Consider the following 19,182-nt stretch of genomic DNA (forward strand, 5'->3'; position numbering starts at 1 on the left):
GTGCAATCCTCGTGCCTAAATATAAATATACATTTTAAACAACTTGTGTTCCACAGACCCATTTATATGCTGTGTACCAATGACTATACACCAACATTAACACACAACACGTAACACACAACACAGAAATACACAGGGGCGGGGCAACATTGCCACAATGAGATACAAAGACAGTTAAAATCTCAACACTTAAAGGAGGGGTTCTTTCTTTCCCCAGTTCCAGTAAATGAGATAGTTAGAATGCATTTCCCTGCTTTATGAGAGAAGACTTCTTCAGATGAGTTGTACAGCTGTTTGAAAAGACACAATTAACTTGGCTGCAAATTATGCCTACAACATATAGAATTTCTTTAAGGCTAAATTATTTACCTCCAATTCAAAACTAGCTTTACCTGTGCAGCTTGCACGGGTCCTACAGATTTAAAACATTTCTTCATGTATGTAAGTATTAAACTTCATTTATGTTGTACTGTTTAAGACAACAGGTGGTCATAAAAGCAGATAGATACATTACACCCAAACATATCTCACCTATACAAATTGTAGAAAACCCTTTTAAGAATAGAATATAATATTGTGATCCTCAATGACTGACACACCAAGGAGCTTCTCAAAGATATTCTAGAAGGCTACATATCCTGAATGAATGATCCCGGGTCTTGCCCTAGCTGAATTCCATAGCAGTGTATTAATGCCTGCATCCTACACTGACATCTAAACCACAATATAAAAATACTAAAAGAGTTTTGTAGACATTTATATTTTAGTTTCTTTCCCCAATTTTTTTTTTTTGTAAAAACTGTCTGATTGAGTGTCCAACTGTTATCCTGGTCCCAGAATTAAAAATTTTAGGCAAACTGTTGATGCAATATTATTGGCTTGTATGTTTCTTAGGTGTGTTTAAAATATTAAAGAGTAAGTAGCCTCAAATGACATTTTAGCTGTTATTTTTTTATTCCCTTAATCTTTTATAGTGTTTACAAAAACGTGATACTGGGATGCTTTAATACTGAGTAACTATTGTGGCAGGATAAAGGGAATTTCATATTGGTGAGGTTTGGCACTCCTGGCGGGTGAGGGCACTGTGCTTACTAACTTCCAGTTCCTCTCCAAGATGGAACAGGCCTTAAGTCTAAGGTTGGGTTGCAGTGGCCATCTTGGTAAAGGAAAACCACATAGGTGCTCCAAACTCCACCTTGTAGAGTCTGGAATTATATGATACACCTGTCAGCTATTGATAGGTGTATCACTGATTCAAAGGGTGAAGAACGAAGCATATAAGGAGAATTGTGTTGGTCATGGGATTAGTTGGGGTTGGGAAGGTAAGAGGAGAGAGACGAGACTAGAGATGAGATGACAGTAAATAAATCTGCAAGACATACCAACTCTCTTTTAATGTAAAAGTAGATTAAAATGAGTTTTGTGGACCTGATTTCTCACCATCTGTACAGGTGTTACCTCTTAAAACATGGCCAACCATAATTCCTGTATTATTATTTATCAGGGAATTTCTGCGGTCAGGGGAAAAGCAGTTGGATATTCCAAACTGTGATAAAATTGTGGGGAAAATAATTGGACACACTAAATGTAAAAGAGTAAATAAATACAGCAGTTTCAGCATTCGACAGGAAACAAAATACAGCTCTCATACTGCTTTTACTGCAGAGAAATTAAATTTTCCATGTCTTGTTTCTGTAGGAAATACCAGGTTTGAATGGTTAATGATTAAGTGGGAGTCAGAAGAAAGTATCTCTCTGAAACAGAAGGGGAGAAATAACATCAAAAAAGCGTGTGTCATTTATGTAAGAACCTACAATACCTTTATAAATCATCCAAATCTTGCCTTCATTATCTGGATTATGAAGACAGCAGTTATTTAAGGCACTTAAAAAAAAAAAAAACACATGAATATGATTAAATCCATAATGGTAAAACAGGATGACATATCCTTCAAAGACTTAAAGAACCTTGCTGTCAGACATGACTAAGTTGAGCAATCTCTCCTGGCAGCACTCTTCTTTTTCTTTAAATAAGGGGCATCACATCTCAAGAAACAAAGCCAAACTTATTTTCCAGCTGGTGGGAACAAGAGGAGATGTTTATACCAAACCTATTGAGATCAAAAGGGCCAGAGAGACAGCAACATGGATGAGAAATGGGTATTAAAAAAAATCACTAGAATCCAGGAACTCCTGCTCCTCCCCAAGCTCAATCCTTGCACTGAAAACAGTTTCTACACGCCCCTAACCACCCACCCACTGACCCACCAAACCCCCCCACCAACTCACGACCCCCCCCACACACACACAGACTCACACACCCACACACACACACACACACACACACACACACACACACACACACACCAACCCGACCCCCCCCACACACACCCTCTCCTGAGAGCACCCTTCAACCCTATCACTGAACAAATGCTCTACCAAAACAATCCACAGTCCAACATATTCGATCGCAGTGGTTCATAATTGCTTTTCCTTACTCATCTGTAATTAGAACCCTTCAGAGAATATAATGACATGACTAAGAAGTGAAAGGAATTTGTGTTTTAAACTTTTTTTATCCTGGAGCCCTCAGTGGTTCTATTGGGCATTACATCCGTCACAAAGTCTTTCAATGATTTAAACAGTGGGAATCTGAAAACAATACCCATGTGTTATACAGCACTATTTTAGCTACATTAAACCAAACTTAGGGAGGAGAAAAATGCATTAACTTAATCTTAAGCGTTTTATTGGTACTCGTTTTACCATCAATACGGGAATGCATTAGCGCCATATTACCGTACTACAGTTATTAGTAAATCTGTATTCAGGAAACGAACACACACACACACACACACACACACACACACACACACACAACCCTAAATAATGTAATTTTAATGTTCTTATTACAACAAATTCCTAACCTTCAGCAATTAGTAGCTATCTCATTGATGAACGCTGTCCTCAGTTTTATTTAATGGCCCAAGTATATCACCTTCCACCATAACCGCAAATACTGCGGTAGAACACCAACATTTAGAAAATAAATTAACTCACCACAACAGTATTCCTCTCATTCTATCAACAGACAAGAGTTTTCTGAAACAAATCGGCATGAACCTTTAAATTTGACCCTTTTTATTGTACGTAGTGCAGTTATTTGATTTTCCTGAATGCTCTACTACTTTAGCATATATCATAAATTGTCAATTAAACTTCCCGTGTAAAGGCAGTGTAAAGGCAATCGTGACAACGACGACTACGACTATTATTATTATTATTATTATTATTATTATTATTATTATTATTAATAATAATAATAATAATAATAATAATACAAAACAACTTAATTTTCATAGCCTAAGCCAGCAAACAATTGTCCTGCTTTATGGGGGAAGAAATGGATAACTAAACTAGAAGGGGTCCGACTAGATAACATGAATGGGTGCATTGATGATAGCAAGCTAAGAAACAGATCCGGACCGTGATGTCACAAGTCAGTAATTACTGAAATTTAACACCAACTGGTACTAGAGATCACCACGGCTCCCCTTGTAACATTGCAAGTCAAGGCATCTGCAGAAATCAGCGCCTGGAGGTACAGCAGGGAAGTCTGTTTGCAGGAGCGCTCGCTTGGCATTCACTGAACGGAACCTACAAACAGGAGTACTGACAGGCACTCTTCAGAACATTAGCTTACTGTAACTGTACGGTACAACACTGCACAAGTGGGAGCAACGACCCTTCGCAAGCAGAAGTCGTCCTAGACGCGGTAGTTTTCAACGCTGGAGGTCTGAAAAGGGGAGTTGAGCTTCAAACACGTTAAGAATCCTGCAGTCTGGATTCACCTACAATGTGGACATTTTAGTATTGGTGGCAGTGTTCTCCGAGTGAAGCTTCCTTCTTTTGTGTTGTTTTGTTTGTTTTTTATCTATGGATAGCTCATGAACCGGTATTTTTAGTGTGGAATTCTGTTTTCAATTTGAACTCTGCTGCTTGGACAAATGCATACAAATGCATTTAGGAGCCCAAAGGACAAGGAGTGGAAACATTTCTCCCACAGCAAAAACGTAAGTAGTACAACCCTTGAAGGTTCTAGTCGAAAAAGTAGCAGACTGACTGCAGGCTGCTTCTGCACAGAGGGAAACCCGCGTTTTCAACTGTTTAACACAAGTGAACTGACTGTGTTTGTGGCTTTTCTCCCCAAGTCTTGTTCCAGACATACTGCTAAAACATTGCTCAGACAGTTTAAGTTAAAGCAGTCAAGCGGTGTATTGGGGATAGCTCACTGGCACTTTTCCAGTCCCATAAAACAGACTACATACTTGGCATTTCGAGGCTGTTCTTCCCTGGGTTGAGGATGTTTTGCAGCAGGACAAGAAAGTAGCCAGCTCTGGTATCTTCTCTTTTATAGACCGTCTTGTTGTAAGTGTTTTCATGCACATTGGTAAATATGCCATTCACATGAGGGTTCCCTGAATGTGTTGACATCATGATTAACAAGATGTTGTTTCCAACGGCGCGCTGATTGCTCGAACAGATAAGGGTAACATTGTGCAGTCTCAGTGGAACTGCTGCGCATAAATTGATCTAGCGGAGAGTCAGCCGCCAGGTGTCAAACTTTCAGAATGAGAGCAGTGACAGAAAGCGTTGTGTTAAATGCATCACCTTGCTTTATATTACTTGGGTTATTGGATTACAGCATATACACGGGGAATGTGGAAAAGAAATGCAAATACAGTAAACACTTAGAAACCAATGCTGAATTTTACACACTGGGGTTTGCAGCGCATGCTAACAGATATAGCCTGACCTAAACCCTTTGTGATATGGTTAAAAATACAAAATGAACATGTGTCTGTTTAACGTTATTGTGGACAAAACTCAACAACAAACAGGTTTCTTTACACGTCAAATTATATCAGTCATTGTAATCCTGTGATCGCTAACTTTTCACAAACTGAAAATTCCAGACATTTGTGGATAATTTGTATGAACGTGTTATTGTCTGCCAGAGTCGGGACAGCTGCTGCGCACTGCTTTTTTATTGAAATACAAAGAACACGTATATGTATAAAACATGCGGGTTTTTAGATTTTTAGGCTAAACTCCCTGATTATGTATTTCAAAGGGGTATTAAACTTCAAACGATAACAGTCGAAAGTAAACACGTTAACCTCCACACAGCCTTTTTGAGGCTTCATTCGAACTTCATTTTTTTTTTTCTTTTTCTGCTGACACGTAACTACAGTTTTTCGTATATGGCAGTTTAGTCAATACTTTAATTACAGAGGCTGCGTACACTGCTGATTTAGAGAACATATCGCTGTATTAGCAGGTGCTGGGTTTATTAATAGCATAAATAAGCAATTCATTATTCAGTTAGACTGTAAAAAAAGAAAACAACAAAAGTGTATACATAAGTTTCAAGAAATTGAACTGTGTTTTAAAACACTAGCTGCTGAATGTTCTTAATTCCTTCTGCGAAATATTAGTACAATCTTCTACGTTTCACTACATTATTACAGGGTGAAGTACATCCTGTATTCTGTCAGAGCATCTGAAAGCTGGGGAGAATTATTTTTTTGCTTAAGACCTTAATTGAGTCCAGATGATGAGAAAACTTGAATGAGTCGTAGAAAAAAAAACAACGCGGCAACTTGAAAGTAGTGGAGCAGCTATTCACGCATGTTTGTAGGGTCTTGTAGTTGATCGCCACATTCCAAGAAGAAATGCTAGTTTTGAGCAAATCTAGCGGCTCGTTATTGCTAAGCACAGCGGTTTATTAATTAACAGTTTTGATAATGACTTTAATACAGTAACTGATTGTACATGCCTAATGTCCCGCTATTAGTGTAGTTTGTAAACATAATTTGAACGCTGCCAAAAATAATCCAGCAGAGTTGATTTGAACATTCTACACTAAATATGTGAGAACGAGCAAGACCATCGTGTTTACTGGACTAAATCGACAACCCTCAGATGGAGATATGAACCTTATCTGAGGGAGAAGGACCAATTTATGTGTAGAGTGTGCAGTTGTTTGGGAGATATGTTTTATTATTATTATTATTATTATTATTATTATTGCAAATAGGTTTGTTTCTGTTTTGTGTATCTTTTTTAGTTTTTTGTTTTTGGTAAATTTTTTGGCATTAATTAAATTTAACTCGACTGTATGGTTTTGCTCAGCAAATCTTATGGTGCAAGCTTATAAATAAATCTCTTATTATTTGACTTAAACAATCATATCAAGGACAGGCCAGTCTTTTGCGTTTATGGCCTCCAGAACGTTCTGTAGTGGAAAAACACTTTGCAATAGAAATGGGGTGCCTAGCTTTACTTTACTATGCCATACTTTACTATGGACATCCATTAATCACTCAAAGGGCTGAACCTTGAATCTGCAACAGACTTTAAAATACAAATCTCCCAAAATAACTTCCTCTTCTAGTTAGTTACACCCAAGTGCATGCTAATTGCAAATTAGCATCACTTTACACCTTGCCAGTTCCATTTTTCCTCCAAATTTTGGGAAGTTTTAAAATCCTGTCAGAATGATCATCTTTGTTCTTTCAGAGCTATGTGTATTCCAGCCATCTGTAATGGTGCATAAGAACAGTGGCAGGCCCTGGTATATTTTACAAGTCGACAGGGGATGGGAGGTGCCCCTTCCTGACACTCCTCAAGCAGTCATTTACTTTAGTCTGAGCTAACCTGATATCCCTTGGGTGCAGTGGACATGCAGTGCTGCACTCCAGTACAATGAAACAGGGCCTTGTTAGTCACCCACAGGAGTCTGCAGAGAACAGTGAGAGGAAGCCCTCACTCTGACTAGAACTCCTAGCTGCTGTATCGGAGAGTAACGGTTTTTATATTAAACTGTAGTAAAGAACACATTAAGAATACTGAAAAGATCTTCATTGTCTTGTAACTGCAGTAGGTGCCTGTCTACTTTCAGAAAATATGAGTAGTAATGGTAGTGGTGCCAATTTAACCTTGTTCTAAAAAATAAGGTTTGCAGCAACATTAAATGTTAGAATTTTATAAGTAATGCATTTATTAGAAGATGTTTAAGCAGGATTGATTCACTGAAATGCAACACCTGAGAAGGGGGAGGGTAGCCAAACTAGTTATATTGACCTGTATTAGAATGTGTTAATAATAATAATAATAATAATAATAATAATAATAATAATAATAATAATAATAATAATAATACTCACATTTATTTAAATTTTAAGTTCCTCTACATGCAACTAAACTGTTTCTTATTTATTTGTTACATTAACAGAACAATCAGATTCACTAATCATTTTGAGCTTAATCACTTGATGACAGAGTTTAATTTGAATTTACTCAAGGTTTTCACAACAGTGTGGATTTACTTCAGTGCTCCCTTGAATGGGGAAAGAGCTGTGTAAAACATTAAGAAATTGATTGAGGGAAGTTCAGGGAGTGACCTTCAGCAAAGACCGTTCTCAGACTAATTGTGTGAAACAGTCGTGCAGATCTGGACCCCTTAACTGAATGCTTGTTAGCAAACCCTTTCAGAGTATGTCAGAGCAGCTGTCTTGCTTGCGTTAATGAAACTGGTTTTCAGCCTGGAAATGCAGTTTTGATACATTGCAGGATAGAGGATGCTGGATTCTGTTTGCCTCGGAATGAATCAAACTTCAGCATATGCTTCTTCCTTTTTTGTCCACACCCATGGAAGTGTATTTTGTGTGTATATAATGTATCATGCATGGAAGTTTGCAGCTTGTTCAGGTTTACTCTCAACACCTTATTTGCCATCTTCTTGCAGTCAAAGCAAAACTTTGCCTTGACTATGTGACCAATCAAACAATTTTGGCAAAAGGCAGAAGTGGAATTACTGAGGTTTACTAGGGAATTGGAAGTTAGTATTAATCCATATTAAATAAAAAAGGAGCAATACAAAGTTGTTTGCCTGCTAATATTATTTTCATGGAACATTATTATTTAGTTTTTCTTCAAGTGAACTAATCTTCAAAATTGGATGGAAAATCTTAACAGATGCAGAAGCATCGGGTTAAAGATTCATACCAGTTTCACTGTCATTAAGTCAACCAACAAAATAATTATCCATGATAAGGAATAAAGACATTACAAGAAAATAATACAATGTCAAAAAGGGATATCATTAAAAGTATACTTTGTGAACTTGCTATCCCTTTGTGTTGTATAACCTCTAACAATACTTATTACCCCTAACACTCAATCAGTGTTTTTATAAATCATTTACTTTCAGGTTTGCCATGGTGCTAATGCAAAGTCCTATTAAGTTAGCTGTCCCTTTCACTGGTGGTAGATTTGCCAACCTGACTGACACAAAAGCTAGCAAATATTTTCAAACTATAATCACATTTTAGCACTAGGAAATGTGTCAGTAGTACTAGTATCTCGTAATGGTGTTTGATTAGCAATACAAACATGAAAAGCTAAGCCCTGTGGACTTGCAACTCACATGCGGCCTCTAAGCCAACAATGTAATAATATACAACAACTGGATCTGTTTGAATCCACATTTAGAAATCCCTTCAAGGAAATGTCTGTCTTTCAGCCACCTGGAAATTAATGAAACATCTGTTTTTCCTTCTGAGACTTGTCTTGATGACAATCCACAGAAACTTGAAAAAGTGTGAATAATTTATGCTTCTGACACATTGCCTGCCCGCTGCCACACAGAGTGGCATTTCCTTTGGTCAACAGAACGCTGTTTGACTTGGGGGGGGGGGGGTTTGTTGAGGATGTAGGTGGGTTGAGGCACACCTGTATTAACCAGGCACCCAGGAAAGACTGCACTCCAGGAACAAAGGAAGCAGTCACAGACTGAAGATTTGTTTTAACAGAGACAGGCAGAGGAGTAATTCTCATGTTTGGAAACTGTGATGTTGCCAGGAGTCACAATCCCTTGTGAACAAGGTGTTACAAATAACAGGCACACTTTTTAGAGACCTCTACGGAAGGTTTTAATATGACACTACAGAGCGAGTTGTAAACCCCACTAGAAACAAATATTTTAAACTTTTTTTGTGTGGTCACATTTCTCCAAATTTACTATTGGGATAATCATTTTTTGTGGTCTCACAACCACACACTAAATATGTGGAACGGCTAAAAAAGAGAGCCAAACTGATTACTTAATAAACAAAAACACATTGAATATAATTCAACTGGGGTGTAATAAATTTTGTATCGAATTTAATTGGGAAAACTGTGGTCAGTGAGCCTGGTTTTGAAAAGATGTGTTTCGACGCTCTTTGTGGTCACACAAGATGTACAGTCACAGGAGGGTTAGATGATTGGCAGACATAACATTTGTGTTGTCCTTTGAATGCCCTCTGACCCCCATGCATAATGACAAATATTCTTTTTATACCAAACTGGCTGGCTAGACAGGTTAGGTCCTTAGATTAATCAGCGGCAGCAAACCAATTTGAGAAGCTTCCAGAAAAGGCATGATGTAATTATTACCTTAGCAGTGTCTTCACCTGGGCCAGACCCTGGTAAGATGTGAGGTGGAATGATACATTGCTAGCTTCTGCTTGAAGTTCTGTAGATGTGACTGTTTTTTGGTATTAAATTTGATTAGTGAATCCCTTATAAATGTTTACAAAAGCAACATACTGTACAACATATCTATAGTACTATATTGTAAACTAACTGGGCACCACAAAAAACATGTGTATCTTGATATAAAAACAATATATGCTTATTTAAAAATAAAATAGATAATGTATATTGTTATAAATGTCAAACTTAAGCTAAGGAATGTGTCATTGGCATATTTGATAAAGCACAGAAAATGCAACATTTTGTGTAAAGAAACTGAATTTATAATAGGTTTGTAAATAAATATTTAAAGCACCACATACTGTATTCATAAGGCATGTACGTGTTTGTGAATATTTTAAAAGACATTACAGAGTAACACATTGACTCTAAATTAGTAGCAAACAAATCTTAAATGCATGGAATTTTTGGGGCAACACCTTGCCACTAAATTGGCAGCTAAGGTTCCTAAATGCATGGCATTTGCACCCATAGTTTAGATACATTTAACATCCAATTATAGTAGAAATTGCTTCCAGAGTTTGTAGGGGTGGTTTTGCTCTAAAGACAGTCAAGCTTTTGCTCTGTGTTTACAGCTTAGTGTACTGGTTGATTATACTTTGCTGCTATTTAAAGATAATGGTTTTCTTTATTGTAAATGTTTTGGTTACTCTTGTGTGGTTGTTATAATTATCTTTAAAATAATTGTAGGGGTTGAATTTACCAGAAATCAACCCAGTGCTTTAAAGGGAACTTCATAAACATTGTAAACCATGCATGTGTTTTATTTCTTGCTGGTTCATCTGCATAACAACAGAGCAGAACAGAAATAACACTTCAGTGGGGAGAGGCTTTTTTTCCCATAGTATTGTTTTATTCAGTACTTTAAAGACCTGACCTTTATTTCATCATAACAGAAATAAATAAATAAAAAATATTTTGTGAACTGGGCCCACTGAGTTTTGAAATACAAGAAAAAGTGATTGTACAGTAATGTATTGTTCATGAAAACCAAACTTCTTCACTTGCACTTACACTGTTTTTCATTCGACGAGAGTGTTAAGTGTGCCGTGGCAGACGTTTTGGTCCTCTTCAGTTTGATGAAGGTGCCATTGTACAAAACAACATTCGTGAACAATAAAAGTGAAGCAGAGACCACTGTTTCAGATGTAACATTTTGGTGCTCACATTTGTACAGGGCTTCAGACAAGTATGTGTGCCTAAGGCTATGAATAGCTGAGGTGGAGATCATGCCTTTTGTGTTTGGTAATGGATGTTGTGCTTTTTAAAAGGTAGGGGCCTGACAGACCCATAGGGTGAGAAGCACGGTTTGTCCGGCACAGCAGCAGACTTAGCTTAGCTTTGTCAGTTAGCTTCCAAACCTACATGCGCCATCCTGTAAGAAGGTGTGTTTGGGGGGGGAGGATCATTCATCATTTTTTCCATCCATTATTATTTAAGTTGAGATGTTGGTGCCATTATTTCAAATGCTCCTAGCTTCAGGTGCTTTTGCATTGTGTAATGCCTTATCTGTAACATCAAACATTCAATCACACATTCTGTGACAAAACTAAGTACTAGGAAAAGTCTAGTAGATGTAGCTTACTTTATCACACTTTCATGGGATATACAAGATTGTTAGTATGGGGATACACATATTTTACAGAAATTCACAGAAAATGAAAACTAATTTTCTCTTTCCTGTTTTATTGAATGATATACAGTACATAGTGCCATCCGGTGGCCAAAGCTGTAATTGCAGTTTATTTGAATTAGAGTTTTGCTTAAAACACATGTAACCCGGTGGTCAGAGGATGCCATAGCACTTTCTCTTTGTAAGGAACTTAAAGGGAAATTCTGATTTGTCCAGCTAATGCAATACTAGAGTGCTGAAGTTTATTGGGATTTGTCACTAATTCTTGCATTCTTCTTTTCTTTAGGAGAACCCTCCTCCTTTTATTTGCAATATGCACAGCAGTATTATTTGCACAAGAACATGCACACGCACAAGGTAAGCATGGCAGCTTCTCTTTGTATTTTCATGTTGGGGGTGGGAGTGAATCCAGTCTTTGAGTGGGTCATTCTATTCAGCATTGTCCTTAAAATCACTGCTTCATGTGTCACACGAGGACCAGACCAGAATAACATGCCGTACAGCCGCCTTTTGAGAAAGATGACCTTTTAAACACAAACATAATTTGTGGCTCAGAATTGTTTAAGTGTTTGGAACACAGAAGAGAAGTTGTTTGCAGTGAACATGGCTTTGATGGTAGCTTGGCTTGTGTGGGATTTGCAGAGAAGCTGTGGTAACTATAGTACCTTTCTTCTCTGAGACTTCCTCTGCAGACCCATAGCAAAGAAATTATACTCACTAATGACACTTGGTACCTTTTTTTAAATCAGATAAGGCTGTAAATGTCCATAAACTTTAGTATTTTCAGTTACTGTAGTTGTACTAATAAAGCAAGAAACAGCACAGTTGCAATTAGGAGCAGTTAAACTAGCGTTAAACTCTTGTTTCCTTCTAGTTTTATTGCATTAAAATGATTCAAATTGCTTGTGCCCTTACTTCAAAGAGGGCATTAAAGCAAAAACAGAAAAATTTAACAGTACAAAACATAAAACTGAACAAGAGTGCTGTACAGATACCAGGCTCAAGCAGTCTGTCTAGGTGGTCACTGTGGCTGGGTGACTGTATTAATCCTCGCCTTAACTATTCCCATGAAGACAGTTCTCGGAAAGAGCCAATGCCGAATTCCAGGTGGGTTCAGGACAGATGTATCATTTCTTTTTAGCCAGTAGGAGTTTCGTAGAGTAAAGGGGCAGCTGCAGACAGCAGACATCTCCTCACTGTTTTTTTTTTCCTATGCATGTCAGGTCTTGTCTTTAGGAGAATGCAAGTATGGACTGCTGAAAACACATGTTAACCACACAGTGAACGTTTTCCTTTTATAACCAAATATTGACACAAACCCTTACTGTTTAGCAATCGTTCAGGTATCCATGAATGCAAAGTATTTACTGTATTTTGTTTGTCTGGTTATTTATTGCCGGTACAGTAAATTATTAAGATGCTAGCCTTCTGTTTTCACAGAGTATGGGAGTTGAATAGAGTTTTTGTTTCTGCATCTTCCTGCTGATGCACTGCCATGCTTTGTCAGTGTTACATCAGTGTGGCTTGTAGCCATTTAAAATCCACAAGCTCTCTAACATGCTGCCTAGAAGCATGTGCAAGGCATGTAAGTCATTTTTCGCAAGTACATTCTAGTTCTTCTTGAGTTTTGTTCCAAATCATTCTGTGCCAAGCAAATTTGCCTGTGTTCTGTGATGATACAATCTTTACTAACATGAACCCCTTCCAGAAACATCAATCATACAGACTGCAGGTGACGTTCAGAAATAGCAGACTGAGTGAATCGCTGTCTACTGGGTGTGCTTAAAAATTAAGGAATTGTACATTTCTACTAATTACATCTTTTGTTAGACTGCAATAATCACTGCTTAAGTGCAGAAGGTAAGCTCTGAGTGAGTGTAGATTATGTTTGACCTGTGTTGAACAATGTGTATCTCCTGTCATTCTGACAGAACATACTTGCAGCATTACTTGTTAAACACATCAGTGCAATCAAAATGCAAAGCGGAATTGAAGTCTTTGATAAAAGACTTCCTGTCTAAACATTTTATGAAAGAATTTTGAAAAAGAAGATTATTTTGGTATTGCTAGATATTCACCATTGAGTATTTTAAAACTGTGGATGAATTCAATCAGTTTACTGGCTTATAGCTCCCTTATAAATTATTTTAACATGAAGTAAAATACAATTTATTTTATTCATGTTGGTATTTGTCAAGGTTTTCAAAGAATTTGATTAAATGAACCAAAGAATACAATGAAGCATAAAAATCACAAACAGATTGACAAAAAGGCACACATAAATCAGACCTGGCCCTTTAATCTGATTGCTGAAATGGGACTAACCCCTGTTAAGTAAGAGGTCAGTTCAGGAGAGGTAGCAAGGAAACTACCTGGCTTCTAATCCTTAATTGCTCAAAAAGGCTGGAGTTAAGAGACTTTAGAAATGGAGGCCTCTTCATGTTCTACAGTGTTTAATATGGATTGACTGTGTCTGGTCTGAGCCAACCACACAGGTTGAAACAATGATGAGAGTTACTGAGCAACATTGGGAAACAGATTCTGCCTAGATCAGTTTCCCTGTGAAAGGAAGCATTACTGGACTGAGGTGGTGGGACAGTAGGAAAGAAAACCAATTGAACATCCAAAGACTGTCAAACATATTTAAAGCATGTGTTTTGAGTGACGACTTATTCTGTTCCTTTTCATTAATTTGCAGCAACATTTCTTTTGCATCGTTGTTGCAAGCCTATTTTCAGATACTGACATGGGTATATTCAATGCAAATTCAGTTACTATAATATATTAACCAGAGCTAGTTCAGTTAGTTTTTTCAGCTCTTAAGAGGAATGCATATCAAAGGGTAAGCTTGTCTTCACATATGTGACAGGGTAATTGGAATCTAGTCTGACATCACCCAAGGCAAAGAAAGTCAAGGTCAGCTTTTTATAATAGATGCACGGTAGATATAATAATAGGGCGTCAGGGATTCCAAAACAGTTTTCTCCTTGGATTTACAATGACAAGTTTTAAAAGTGTACACTCTTTCAGTAACCACAGCACTGTGTAATTCTTTCAGCTACTACAGGACAAAACTAAAGTATCAGTCAATGCTCTCATGGTAGCAATAGTCTACAGTAGGTTTACTTTTTCTTTGGTTCTTTAATAATAGGTACTTAATAACTGTTGTTTTTTCACTATGGTTACAAATGCATTACATTTTCTTTGATGATGACTAATATGGTTTTTAAATTTTTTCCTGTGTCCATGTTAATCTAAATGCAAATCCTTTTTGTGTTTCTGTAATGTCTTGTTTGCTCAGGTAGTCCAGTTCAGTCTTGCAAACTGTGTCTGGTAACCATATGGCAGTGCCTTCGTCTTTCAGCCTGGCAGATACAGTACATTTGACACTTCTTCTTCTTCTTCTTCTTCTTCTTCTTCTTCTTCTTCTGTAGGCGCTGAGTTTATTTATTTTCTAATAAAAATGGCTACCACTTAGTGGGGGATAAAAACAAATATGTATATTTTTTACATTACCAGTATGGCTCTTTTCTGAAGTTGTTGCAAATGAGTCATTGTATCCAGAAGCATTAAAAACATGAATGGTGTTAATGCTCCTTAATTATAGTAGATTTGTGCCAAGGAAAAGTCAGACACACATCAAAGCTTCAGCATTCTAACAGGCATCATCGAACCTCTAACATAACATGTTGAGTGGAACGAGCTGACTCATTTATAACATGATATGAGGATAATTACAAGGCATATGCCAAGCAGGTTGTCTGGGCAGTTCTGTCTTGATAAAAACCTATTTCCAGCTGAAAGTCCACATAAATTGAAATGTACTGCTTCTTTGAGTTAAAGAGAGCGTTTAAGTTTTGCAGTGCTTCCAATATATCATATGTGTGTTTCCCTTAAGTGACATCATTGCATGAAGTGGTAACATGTTCTCTTGTTGCTCCAGGAGATTCTGATGTTGAAAGGCACTTCGCCCATTATTAAGCAAATATTCATATTGGTACATTAGTTCTCTCTCTGGAGAGAATGAAAAACAAACTTTTAATGTTTCAAACCACTTTGGTCATACAGGTGAGCATAAACAATAAGAGCTTATTTACTCTAGGTTTTAAACATCACCTGTTTTGTATTCCTGTTAGAGATCTTTGTGGATTTTTCATTCAATTCAACAAAATATGAGATACGTTGGGGAACTTAGAAGTATTAATTGTTTATTAAAGGTTTAGGGAAAAATGTTATGGGGTAGCAAATAGAAGACAGGCTTTTAAAAACCTAAAAACTTTCATTCGGTTTATTACAAACCTCTACATTCTATCTATCCATAACTGTAGAATAAAGACTAACTGTTTGATGTGTCTTCTTTATATTCCACAGGAGTAGATATTCTTCATCAACTTGGCCTTACAGACAGCAGAGCGAGACATTTCACAAGCGGGACTGCTCGCCCATCCTCTTCGTCTTCATTTCCTGGGGGCGTTCTGCTTTCCAGAGCAGGGGTTATACTTATGAGAGATGCACGCATTGAGGCTCCAACTTCAAACATTTTCTCGCCAGACTTTGGAAATGAATTTACAATTATCGTGAGCCTGCGGTCTCAAAGAGCGAACAATGCTTTCCTGTTCAGCGTTAAAAACAAGAAAAACAGACTGCAGTTCGGCATCCAGCTTTTGCCAAAGAAGATAGTTGTTTACATCGCGGAGAAGAAGTCTGTATATTTTAGTTATAACGTGCACAATGGACAGTGGCACTCCTTTGCCATTGGCGTCAGCGAGAGGTCTGTTTCCTTTTATGCTGAGTGCGATGGAAAGCATGTCAGCAAGGAGATGCTCACGAAGCCACAGAAACTGGGTTCTGATGGATCCCTCACCTTAGGAAGAATGAACTTGAAAGCTGTTCAGTTTGAAGGTGTGATATGCCAGCTGGACATTTATCCCTCCGCACAGGCTTCTGCAAACTATTGCAATTATGTGAAAAAACAATGCCGTCTTGCTGACACATACCGATCAGCGCCGCCATTGGTTAATGAGACATCAAGTGGCTATTTAGGTTTAACCCCAAAATCCACGGATTCCCAATATAGTGATGGGTCTCCTGTAAATATTACAGATAGGCACACTGTCGCTAAATCTTCCTCTAACCCTGTTACAAATAAGACTGTAACAGTTACTTCACTAAACCAGCACTCCAGTTTAAAACCCACACTGAGACAAGATGCCAAGAATCATACTGATCAAGGGATTACTGAAACGGTTCCCTTACTGCATTCAAATATTGTTGAAACAGGTTCTTCTCCAGTTCTGGATTCTGTCACCCAGCAGACTAAGGTGGGGGTTAAACTGAGGAAGGGGACTTCCTCAAGGAGGGATGCCGGACCCCAGGAGAGTCAGTCAGAGAAAGCCTCCAAAGATGTAAACAGAACGAAAATGCATCCGAAACAGAACAAGTCACCCCCCTTAATATCGCCAGTGAAGCAGAGCAAGATAAAAGAGAGCTTACAGGATGAAAGCAGGCTAAGGCAATCAATGGACAACGTAATGGAAGTTCAACTGAAAATCAACAGAACTTTATACAGGTCACCCGAGCAAATGTCTGCCAACAATCAGGTGGATCCGTGGGAGGAAGCTGCATATACCGATGCCAGTTTCAACACAGAAAAAGCCTATGATGTTGATATGGAAAATTACGACTACAGCTACGGAGATCTGGACTACTCTGTTGATTACGATGGTCTTCCGGGGCCAAAAGGCGATCCTGGACCTCCAGTAAGTGTTAATATTGTTAATGTATTCAATAGCTTTGCTTACTGGAAAATACATTTGATATTTATGCAATTCAGCATGCCAAAGCCATGACTGGATCACAGGCATTCAGTACACATTTATAGGCGTTACAGGACAGTGTCTCTTTAGTATGAGGGTTTGGCAAAAGCACAATACAAGTTCAACTACAAGGTTTGCCTGAATGTAACAATAGGTTACGGATATAACCCTGGCTCCCTGAAAGATGACCGGCAGTGATACTTTTGGGATATGCCTGCTTGTCAGGTATTGGCTAAGCATTTTATATCAAAGCTGCCGATAGGCCCCTCGGCGGAGTGACGTCCTCAGTCCCGCCTCACCGAGGTAATAAATAGTCATTGCGCGGAGATGTCAGTCTCTTTTGCATTGAACCCGTGAATGCGAGTGATGTGATCTCACAAGGTTGGCGGTCATCTTCTCTTTCTAGGAACCGGGGTTACATCCGTAACCTATCCGTAACCTATCGTTCCCTTTCAATTCGAAGATGACCGCCAATGATACTTTTGGGACAGTACACCAGAGCCGTCGTAAGGGAGAATGAGGGATATCTCGCTACTGCCATCTAGTGTTGGTGGTGTGAGCGTGCAACCTCAAGGACCCTGGTGCCTATTAAATGCATAGAGTGATCTACAACATTAAGTTGGCAGAACCTGGTAAATGTAAGCGGGGTTGTCCAGCTAGCCGCAGTACATATAGCGTTCTGCAGTGTACTACTACTGCTTCTGAGAGCCCTTGGGCGGACAGAGGGTCCCGTTCAGGGGCCAGACCCACAGTTGGAGTCTGCCCAGTTCTGGGTGCCAGAGGGTACCTTTCACCTGAGTGAGGAGATCCATGCGTAGTGGGATCTCCCAGGGCTGGCCCTGCAGCAGTTGGCAGAGGTTGGAAAACCAGGTTCTCTTGGGCCATCTGGGGGCCACCAGGAGAACTGTCGCTTCCTCGCTCCTGACCTTTATTGCGGAGCACAGGGAGAAAATGTTGCAGCACGAGGTGGACTGCTCTCATCATTTATGTGCAGGGACGTCCAGCGGCCCGACCAAGATCCACAGACTCCTCTACCTGCCCAACGCCCCTCAACCAGAATTGGATGCGTCTGTCGTCACCACGTGATGATTGTAAATGACTACCCTCCTTACGCTTTCGCTCAGATGAGGGGCTTGCTTCCACCAGCGTAGAGCTTTCCAGCACAGATGAGACACTGTCAGCCAACGGTGTGTATCGTGCTTGGGGTGTAGCTGAAGGCATTGAATCATGCTTAAAGTGGGTACATGTGAAGTAACCCCAGTTGAATGGCTGATGAAGCTGCGGCCATCAGACCCAGTAGTTTCTGGCACAACACTAATTGCACTGTGGACCCTGGTTGAAACAGGACCAGGTACTTGCAAATAGCAGCTACCCTGTCATCTGACTGGTAGGCTTGCATTGTAAGGGAATCCAGCCAGAGACCCAAATAGACTGCACTCTCCACCAGTGTCAATTGGCTTTTTGCATCGTTGAGGGTGAGACCCAGCCTCAACAGATGCGCTGTCACAATCACTTTGTGGGCCACTGCTCCTTCCTGGGACTGGGAACAAATCAACCAGTCATCCAGGTAATTCATCACCCTTATCCCTTGCAGCCTCAAGGGAGCTAGGATGGCATCCATGCACTTTGAAAATTTACGGGAGGCTAAGGAGAGGCTGATTGGCAGCATGGAGAAGTTGTAGACGCTCCCCTGAAACTCGAAGCGGAGATATTTCCTGTGCGCTGGATGGATAGGAATGTGAAAATATGCATCCTTCAGGTCCACTGTTGTAAACCAGTCACCCAGCCGGGCAGACTAGAGGATGTGGCGATGTGTGACCATCTGGAACCTCCTCTCCCTTAAGAACCTGTTTAGGTGTCTCAGGTCTAGGATGGGACGGATGGCTTATTTTTGAAGTTGTGTTTCTACCTCTTGTTTGAGGGCCAAGACCTGGAGAGGGTTGTTCAAAGATGTGACAGTGATCCCTCGAAAGGGCGGCGGTCCCGAGTGGAATTACAATGCATAGCCAGTGTGTACGGTGGCAAGCACCCAAGAGTCTGAGGTTCAGTTGCGCCAGTAGTGCCGATGGTGTTGTGCGAACGGGTGGGTCTGTGGCTGCAAGCCTTCAGGGCTCCTGCTGGGGCTGTTGAGGCT

General features: G+C 39.3%; 1 protein-coding gene across 1 annotated transcript in view; it reads left to right on the plus strand.

Annotated features, from left to right (window-relative positions):
* Nucleotides 1-3,581: 3,581 nt before the first annotated feature.
* Nucleotides 3,582-19,182, plus strand: part of LOC121331059 (collagen alpha-1(XXIV) chain-like) — a 125,891-nt gene continuing 110,290 nt past the window's right edge. The window contains exons 1-3 of the mRNA XM_041278206.1: nucleotides 3,582-4,072; nucleotides 11,519-11,589; nucleotides 15,604-16,991. Coding sequence (XP_041134140.1) covers nucleotides 4,017-4,072; nucleotides 11,519-11,589; nucleotides 15,604-16,991 — 1,515 coding nt within the window. The 5' untranslated portion in view covers nucleotides 3,582-4,016. The remainder of the gene's footprint in view (nucleotides 4,073-11,518; nucleotides 11,590-15,603; nucleotides 16,992-19,182) is intronic.

Source organism: Polyodon spathula, chromosome 18 (genome assembly GCF_017654505.1).
Source record: "Polyodon spathula isolate WHYD16114869_AA chromosome 18, ASM1765450v1, whole genome shotgun sequence".
NCBI classification, from domain to species: Eukaryota; Metazoa; Chordata; class Actinopteri; order Acipenseriformes; family Polyodontidae; genus Polyodon; species Polyodon spathula.